This window comes from Procambarus clarkii, chromosome 39 (genome assembly GCF_040958095.1).
Source record: "Procambarus clarkii isolate CNS0578487 chromosome 39, FALCON_Pclarkii_2.0, whole genome shotgun sequence".
In the NCBI taxonomy this organism is placed as follows: domain Eukaryota; kingdom Metazoa; phylum Arthropoda; class Malacostraca; order Decapoda; family Cambaridae; genus Procambarus; species Procambarus clarkii.
Window position 1 is genome coordinate 23,954,659 of NC_091188.1, and position 10,298 is coordinate 23,964,956.

The window sequence follows — 10,298 nt, forward strand, 5'->3', positions numbered from 1 at the left end:
TAGTGGGGGGGGGGAGGAGTACTCACATTGTGGGTATGACAGCAGTGGGAAGAGTACTCACATTGTGGGTCTGGCAGCGGGGCTGAGAGTACTCACATTGTGGGTCTGGCAGCGGGGCTGAGAGTACTCACACTGTGGGTCTGGCAGCGGGGCTGAGAGTACTCGCATCGTGGAACTGATAGCGGGTGGGGGGGGGGGGATTTACTCACAATGCGGGTCTGGCAGCGGGGGAGGGGGGTACTCACATTGTGGGTCTGGCAGCGGGGGGGGGGGGGGAGGTACTCACATTTTGGGTCTGGCAGGGGGGGTGGGGAGTACTCACCTTGTGGGTCTGGCAGCATGGGGGGGGAGTACTCACATTGTGGATCTGGCAGCGGGGGGGGGGGAGAGTACTCACATTGTGGGTCTGGCAGAGGGGGGGAGTACTCACATTGCGGGTCTAGCAGCAGGGGGAGAGTACTCACATTGTGGGTCTGGTAGCAGATGGGGAAGGAAGTACTCACATTGTGGGTCTAGCCGTGGGGGTGGGGGAGGTTAGTACTCACATTGTGGGTCTGTCAGCGGGGAAAAGTACTCACATTGTGGGTCTTGCAGCAGGGGGGGGGGAGTTCTCACATTGTGGGTCTGGCAGTGGGGGGGTTAGTACTCACATTGTGCATCTGGCAGTGGGGGAGAGTACTCTCAATACGGGTTTTGCAGCGGGGGAGAGTACTCACACTGTGGGTCTGGCAGAGGGGTAGAGTACTCACAATGTGGGTCTGGCAGCTGGTGAGAGTACTCACACTATGGGTCTGGCAGCGGGGGGGGGGAGTACTCACACTGTGGGTCAGGCAGCGGGGAAGAGTTCTCACATTGTGGGTCTGGCAGCGGGGGAGAGTACTCACACTGTGGGTCTGGCAGCGGGGGGGGGGGAGTACTCACACTGTGGGTCAGGCAGCGGGGAAGAGTTCTCACATTATGGGTCTGGCTGCGGGGGAGAGTACTCACCCTGTGGGTCTGGCAGCGGGGGAGAGTACTCACACTGTGGGTCTGGCAGCGAGATAAGCTAAATAAGAGGACTAATGAGAAGAAAACTATGCCAGTATATACAGGAGGAAAACTAAACGAGTGTACACAGGAGACGTGAAACTATTCCGTAGAACACACACAAAAAAAATGATAATAATGACAGTAATTTTGTTTAAACCTGAGCGTCCCTTATGCAGACTATCTTGTGTATCCTCTATCAATAATCTATGCATTTAATGACATGATAACTGAGAACCCTTCAAGTACATCCTCCGGGCTCGTCTCCTGGTGGTCTCACCTACTCATACACACATATACACCCGCTCAACGCTACACACTCATGAGAGCTGGACCCATACTGAGCTCTGGGGGAGCTCCTCTCCCCGGTACTCCAGCTGAAGACGTGTTCAACCTCTGCCCGTCAAGCACTCACACACTCGAGTGTCCTCGCTGCAATATGCTTGTCGGCAAGGTCTTATTCTTCACTCATAGTTCACACATGAGCAATCCTAGGCTAGACTTCACACTGGGAAAAATGGATGAGAGTACACAGCAGTAGAACTAAATATATCACCGGAGAAGGACAAACTAGAGGAGACTTTCAGCTGAAACTATACCAGAGTGCAAAGAAGAAGGACATTAACAAATTCTCACAGACGAAGCTGAAAGTGAATGTAGATTAAAGAATGACGGAAAATTGGACCAAAGTACACATAAAAGGAGAAAACAAATAACACAGAGTTCACAGAGGAAAAGAAAATCTAAACCAGAATACATAAATGAGGAGGAAAACTGCAGACGACACAAGAGGAGGAGAGGAAGAAGAGGAAGATGAGGAGGAGGAGGACACACCGGAGGACACAGGAAAAGGAGGAGGAGGAGGAAGAGGACACATTATCCTGGAGCTGTTAAAGCCTCGAGAGTTAGCACAGTCGGTAACCGCACCTTAAGCGTATTTCACCAACTTTAGCCGAGATAATTTTGGTAAACTTGAGTTAATACGATGAGCGAGTTCCTGCAGGAGAGAGTTGGAGCGGCTCGAACCATGTGCCAGACCTACCATGATGAGGTGAGACCATGAGCAGGACGAACCATGATCCGGGTAGACAATTTGCCGGGTGCACCTCCGTTCATGGTTCATGTTCCGGGCAGACAATATGCTGGAGGGACCATGTGCTGGGCAGACAATGTGGTTGGTGGAATCACACACACACTCTCTCTCACACACACACACACTCACACACACACACACACACACACACACACACACACACACACACACACACACACACACACACACACACACACACACACACACACACACACACACACACACACACACACACACACACACACACACACACACACACACACACACACACCACACACACACACACACACACACACACACACACACACACACACACACACACACACACACACACACACACACACACACACACACACACACACACACACACACACACACACACACACACACACACACACACCAAACACACACACACACACACACACACCACACACACACACACACACACACACACACACACACACACACACACACACACACACACACACACACACACACACAAACACACACGTACGTACGCATGTTTCAAGTTTCAAGAAAGATATGATAGAGTCCAATCTCCCGGAGGGTATAGACTCATTTCTCGCAATGTTTGCTGACGATGCCAAAATTATGAGAAGGATTAAGACAGAGGAGGACAGCTTGAGGCTTCCAGAAGACCTGGACAAGCTGAAGGAATGGTCGAACAAATGGTTGTTAGAGTTTAACCCAAGAAAATGTAATGTAATGAAGATAGGTGTAGGGAGCAGGAGGCCAGTTACAAGGTATCATCTGGGAGATGAAATTCTTCAAGTCAGAGAGAGAGAAAAAGACTTGTGGGGTTGATATCACGCCTGACCTGTCCCCTGCAGCCCATATCAAGAGGATAACATCAGCGGCATATGCCAAACTGGCCAACATAAGAACGGCATTCAGAAACTTGTGTAAGGAATCATTCAGAACTTTGTATTCCACATATGTCGGGCCAATCCTGGAGTATGCAACAACAGCATGGAGTCCCTATCTAGTCAAGGATAAGACTAAACTGGAAAAGGTTCAAAGGTTTGTCACCAAACTAATACCCGAGTTGAGAGGTATGAGCTACGAGGAGAGACTACGGGAATTAAACCTCATTTCGCTGGAAGACAGAAGAGTTAGGGGACATGATCACCACATTCAAGATTCTTAAGGAAATTGATAGGGTAGAAAAAGACAGTCTATTTAACACAAGGGACACACGCACTAGGGGACACAGGTGGAAACTGAGTGGCCAAATGAGCCATAGAGCCTTTCTGACCCTTGTAATCTAACACTTACCCTATGTACTAAAAAGGGACAGGGCCAGTCACACATGGAGATGATTGGTCGTCCATGGAGGGAAATCCGTGGCGAATTGAAAGACACGAGGCAAACCATAATTAAACTACAGACGGAACTGAGTGCAGCGCAGTAAATAAAAACCCTAAAAAAAAAGTCCTCTGCAGACTCAGGTCAGGCAACCAATCCCCAGGTAGCAGAGAATATAGCAATGGCATGGACCTCTGCAATGGGTGCCACCTTTGCTGAAATGTTGAGGAAGAGCCCAGCAACAATGTCCATAGTCTAGAAAGTTGCAATGAAAGACAAAAGTAAACGGGGAGACATGGTAACCACCTACAACTTTCTCAGGGGGAATTGACAAGGTGGACAAAGAAAAACTATTTAGCACGGGTGGAACACGAACAAGGGGACACAGGTGGAAATTTAGTTCCCAAATGAGCCAGAACGACATTAGAAAGATTTTTTCAGTGACAGAATAGTTAACAAATGTGATGTTAGTAGTGATGTGGTGGAGGCTGACTCCCTACACAGTTTCAAGTGTAGATACTCAGATTTCAATTTCAGAGGTAAATGCAATATTCAAGTGTCATGAGAAATTGTACCAGCAATGCACAGGTATCAAGAATAATTATACCAGCAATACTCCGGTCTCAGATTAATTTTACCAGCAATACTCAGGTGTCAGATTAATTATACCAGCAATACTCCGGTCTCAGATTAATTATACCAGCAATACTCAGGTGTCAGATTAATTATACCAGCAATACTCAGGTGTCAAATTAATTATACCAGCAATACTCCGGTGTGAGATTAATTATACCAGCAATACTCAGGTGTCAAGAATAATTATACCAGCAATCCAGCAATACTCAGGTGTCAAATTATTATACCAGCAATACCCAGGTGTCAGAATAATTATACCAGCAATACTCAGGTGTCAGAATAATTATACCAGCAATACTCAGGTGTCAAGAATAATTATACCAGCAATACTCCGGTGTCAGATTAATTATACCAGCGCAATACTCAGGTGTCAAGAGTAATTATACCAGCAATACTCAGTTGTCAGAATAATTATATCAGCAATACTCAGGTGTCAGAATTAATTATATCAGCAATACTCAGGTGTCAAGAATAATTATACCAGCAATACTCAGGTGTCAGAATAATTATACCAGCAATACTCAGGTGTCAGAATAATTATACCAGCAATACTCAGGTGTAATTATACCAGCAATACTCAGGTGTCAGAATAATTATACCAGCAATACTCAAGTGTCAGAATAATTATACCAGCAATACTCAGGTGTCAGAATAATTATACCAGCAATACTCAGGTGTAATTATACCAGCAATACTCAGGTGTCAGAGTAATTATACCAGCAATACTCAGGTGTCAGAGTAATTATACCAGCAATACTCAGGTGTCAGAATAATTATACCAGCAATACTCAGGTGTCAAGTGTAATTATATCAGCAATACTCAGGTGTCAGAATAATTATACCAGCAATACTCTGGTGTAATTATACCAGCAATACTCAGGTGTCAGAGTAATTATACCAGCAATACTCAGGTGTAATTATACCAGCAATACTCAGGTGTCAGAGTAATTATACCAGCAATACTCAGGTGTCAGAGTAATTATACCAGCAATACTCAGGTGTCAGAATAATTATACCAGCAATACTCAGGTGTAATTATACCAGCAATACTCAGGTGTCAGGAGTAATTATACCAGCAATACTCAGGTGTCAGAGTAATTATACCAGTCTTGTGGCAGTCTCTGCTCTCACTCCTCCATCACCACTTCATTGTCTTAGTCAGACCATTATATTTTAAGATCGACAGTATTTTCCAGAAATGTTGTCAGCTTATTTTTCTGAATTGTCGTTACTTATTTTCTTTCTATCCTCCTTCTCTTCAGCGTTTTAACCACGTAATATTTTCTGTAAAAGTTAAACCTTTTCTGGACGTGAGAAACAAAGCATTCTCCTGATCTGGTTGGAAGAAAAACCTGTAAATACTGTTGGTTTCCTTTTAAGAAGATTGTCGAGCATCATTAGGAGCAGTTCAATATGTGTTGGAGCCAAGATGGCAACACGCTTACGTCCCATTTTCTATATTAAATATCGTTTATGTGTAGAATCTTAGAAACCTCGAGTAAACATATTAAACATACATTCCAGTAGGCTTCAATCATACATTATTCAACATAGAAGCCAATTTTTATGATTCCAGGCAGTGGGTGTAGCGAGCGCCTCTAATGTATTTACCAGTGTACTGGAGCCTGGCGGGCGGTCCCGGAGGTCTCGTCCCGCCCTCCTAACCTCAGTCTCGCCTCTTCCCTCCACCACTTGTCTAAACATCGACCCATAAATCACTTTTTACTGCGCTTTTCCTTTGCATTTTAAATCACAGTTGCGTTCCCAGGCTGGTCATTTTGGGTGTTGGGGAGTGATGACTTGTGGCGACTGTTGCATGTAGTGTTCCTATGTGATGGCTGAGGGGTGACTTAGTGTTGCCTGTTGTGTTCCTTTGTGTTGGCTGAGGGGTGACTTAGTGTTGCCTGTTGTGTTCCTTTGTGTTGGCTGCGGGGTGACTTAGTGTTGCCTGTTGTGTTCCTTTGTGTTGGCTGCGGGGTGACTTAGTGTTGCCTGTTGTGTTCCTTTGTGTTGGCTGCGGGGTGACTTACTGTTGCCTGTAGTGTTCCTTTGTGTTGGCTGCGGGGTGACTTAGTGTTGCCTGTTGTGTTCCTTTGTGTTGGCTGCGGGGTGACTTAGTGTTGCCTGTTGTGTTCCTTTGTGTTGGCTGCGGGGTGACTTAGTGTTGCCTGTTGTGTTCCTTTGTGTTGGCTGCGGGGTGACTTAGTGTTGCCTGTTGTGTTCCTTTGTGTTGGCTGCGGGGTGACTTAGTGTTGTCTGTTGTGTTCCTTTGTGTTGGCTGTTATGTTCCTTTGTGTTGGCTGCGGGGTGACTTAGTGTTGTCTGTAGTGTTCCTTTGTGTTGGCTGCGGGGTGACTTAGTGTTGTCTGTAGTGTTCCTTTGTGTTGGCTGCGGGGTGACACAGTGTTGCCTGTAGTGTTCCTTTGTGTTGGCTTAGGGGTGATTTGTGTTGCCTGCAGTGTTCCCTTGTGTTGATTGAGGGATGACTTAGTATGACCACCAGTGCTCTATGTGTTGCCTGAGGTCTGACAGTTTTGCCTCCAGTGTTCCTTAGTACTCACCTAGTTATGCTTTCGGGAGTTGAGCTCTGGCTCTTTGGTCCCGCCTCGGTATTGTTAACTGCCCGAGGTGTGACAGTGTTGCCTGTAGTGTTCCCGAATGTTGCTGGAAAGTGATCGTTAGGTTTTGTCTGATGTTTTCCTTGTCATGCCTGCAGTGTTCCTTATGATTTTGTGTGTCCAGGTGGGGACTTGTGTGTTAGCCAAGCCATTTGGGCCTCAAAGTGTTTTCAATGATTACAGCCAGATACTTTGCCAGTCCTAATGCAACCCGTTCTCGCACTTTCTTATAGTCAATATTGACTTATTAAATACGTGCATTTGTCACATAGTAATTTATTGTAAATATTTTAGTTTACCTTGAAAAGCTTCATAGAAAACACCGACCTTACCTAACCTTCTTAGTATGTTAGGATAAACATCTTATTGCTTCGTAGTTACAATTATTACTTAACCTATACCTATAATTGGTTAAGTAATAATTGTAATTACGAAGCAATAAGATGCTTATCTTAACATACTAAGAAGGTTTGGTATGGTCGGTGTTTTCTATGAAGCTTTTCAAAGTAAACTAAAATATTCACAATAAATTAGTATGTCACATGCACGTATTTAATAAGTCAATATTGACTATAAGAAAGTGAGAGAACGGGTTGCCTAATGGCCTTAGTTTTTGCGAGAATCTGAGTAACCCTTAAGTTTGTTAACGTCTGGGGACTAAGGTGCGCAGCGCTAGAAACTTTAACGTTTTGCAGTCTAGAGAGGCTTTGATATTGATAGTTCTTATGACTTAAAGCTGGATATAATGAAATTTAGTACAACTTAACCACATCACTAGTTATCATTAACACTTAAGCTCATCACTAATTTAAATTAACATCTAGTTTAAACCTAGTGCACCAATGTTGTTGAGTTTCGTGTACCTTAAGCTTGGCCCGTTTAACTTAGCAGTATCTTATTAACTTTCACGTGTTTGTAAATAATGAAATAGCCACAGTTATGTGTGACAAGTTCACCCAATAAACTGGTATTTCTTTTACCGTAGACTTTCCATATCCCTAGATTAGTTGATTGACGTTGTTTGGAACAATTTAGTCTTTAAAGCAGAGATAGGGATACCTAGGTCTTATTCAACGTCATCTTTGTTACACGCTAATTTGGCTGGAATGTCTTTGTCATTATGATGAGTTAAATTTATGTGTGATGGTATCCATACACAGGAGATTTGGAACCCTTTACTCTGCGCAATTATTAGGTCATTTATAATTGGTAGTATGAGGTTCTTGCTGTCAATCTTCCAGGATCAGTTTTCAATTGTTTGAGGAGCAGAGTTTTAATCACACAATATTATTCCTCCTCCAATGTTTTTTAATGTACTGGTAGCTAGTTGTAGTGCCGCTAGTTCTGTTTGTGTGGTGGTCAGCCAGTTGTTTTTCCCTGACACTGATAGTCTTTGTGCAAATTGTCGGAAAACCCGACACCATTTATTAATATTAAATGCAACATGCAGATAATATTGCTATTGTGTTGTATACACAAGTTAACCCATAGAAAATGTAGCTTGTAGTGGAATTTTCCATCAATAGAAAACGGGATATCATTGCCACATAGTACTATAAATTCACCAGCTATTCTGTTGGGAATTATTCTTAAATACATTAGGCTTTGGACTTTTAATATCATAAAAACATCTCATTTGAATTAACTTAATTATCAGTATCAAAATAGAGTAAATGTGACCCTTCTATCACTTACTGACATCTGGACAAAGTGAGCCAGTAGCGTCAGAGTAGTAGTAGGGGGTCAGCATTTGTTAAGACCAGAGTCGTTGGAGCAAATTCAGCTCCAACTTCAGCTCCTATAATTTCTCTTGGACGAAGTGTTATGGCGATCAAATCTATTAGTGCTCTACCATCATGAACACGCTGTCAACAACCACAAGGGAAGTGTCATTCCGGAATCTTATCTAAGTCATTATTGGCCAGTAATGTTATGTTAGATAGGATTATTTCCGGTTAGAACAAGAACGATCGACTCAACACAGGTAATTAAGCCTTGTTCCTTATCTAATAATATAGAGTGTTTTCTCTGATATAGCTGACATATATTAGAATTTCGGCTTTACAGCTAGTGCCCTTTGACAGGAACAAGAAGAGGAAGCAAGAATTAATCTTGGTACATCAGTTACTTGGGTGATGGAAGCTAGCCTCTCTCGAGGATAATTTTGTGTCTACATCCTAGTTATACCTGGTGGACTAACCCTGCTGTACAATAACATAAGGCACCTCCTCAATGTATTTACTAATATATGTAGTTTAATACTATAGTTTGATTGGCTGCATATATATGTATATATATATATATATATATATATATATATATATATATATATATATATATATATATATATATATATATATATATATATATATATATATATATATATATATATATAATTAGATTTAATATAAACCCTCCCTGATGTGTAAGGATCGATTTGTGAGAATTTGCAGAAATACAGTCCACTTAACATACAAATTACTATCGAAAGATATAAATTAACGTAAATATAAATTCCATATAAATTTACATATATTAAATAAATATAAATATCACAGGTCGGTTCTCACACAAATATTATTTCTATAAAACCTACATGCTGCTGCAGTCCGTCCAGTAGAAGATTGGACTGAGCCGTCGGTGTAGACACAGTGCTCGTGAGATCTTAAATTTTCGATGGAGGAGACAATTGTTTCGAGTGTGACAACTTTGAGAAGAGCAAGATTCTCATTACCTTTCTTGGTGACGGGTGTGTATGATACTTGAGTGGTAGAGTGCAGATAAAGAGGAAAATCGGAGACAGGTATCACTTAAAAGGAATGTTCAGTTGGATGAGATTTTAGGCATTTTTACTCAGCCATTTATCATAAAAGGAGTGAGTCGGTATGTTGGCACCAATCAATAAGGTGTTAACAGCACTGAATCACTTGCGAGACCCTACTTCGCAATGCAGGTGATGTAGGATCTCTCATGACTTTAAGGCAAACGGTCGTGTTGACGCATGACTCTCTCCTGTATGGTTGGAAGCTTCAGTTCTTCCCTTATGTTGATGATTCTTGTGGATCTTGGGGCACCAAGAATTATCCACCTGGCTTCATTCTGTACTACTTCAAGTTTGTCCAGCACAGAGGCGAGGAAGTTAATTAGATGCAAAGCATGATAATCAACTAGAGATCTAACAAACATATGATAGAATGATCTAGCATATTTAATATTGATACCAATATTCTTACCAGTAAGTGTTTTCAATGGTTTAAGTCTTTCTTTTAACCTACGATGTAGATCGTTTACAATGTCACTGTTGATACCAACTCCAAGGTATTTGTGTTGCCCACACGATTTAATGTTCTGGTTGTTGACCTTGAAAGTTAGAGTTTTTTTGGGGGGATGGAGAGTTCTGGATTTAGATATGGAAATAAAAAGACCATATTTAATGATTTTAGCAGCGAGTAAATCAAATTGAGCTTGCAGTCTTATTTGGGTATTTGCAACAATGAATGTCATCGGCATAACTTCGAAACACTCATATCTGATAGGAGAGAAATTACTGACTCCCAACGGCTTGAAAGCACCAGTATAAAAAGCTATGATTTGTTCAG

The 10,298-nt window shown here is 42.5% G+C and overlaps 1 protein-coding gene across 1 annotated transcript in view; it reads left to right on the forward strand.

The window, feature by feature from the left end:
* The window catches only part of LOC123750800 (piggyBac transposable element-derived protein 4-like), a 131,329-nt gene extending 122,494 nt beyond the window's left edge, over positions 1-8,835 (forward strand). The window contains exon 3 of the mRNA XM_069338120.1: positions 8,767-8,835. Within this exon, the coding sequence (XP_069194221.1) occupies positions 8,767-8,835 (69 nt within the window). The remainder of the gene's footprint in view (positions 1-8,766) is intronic.
* The last annotated feature ends 1,463 nt before the right edge of the window (positions 8,836-10,298 follow it).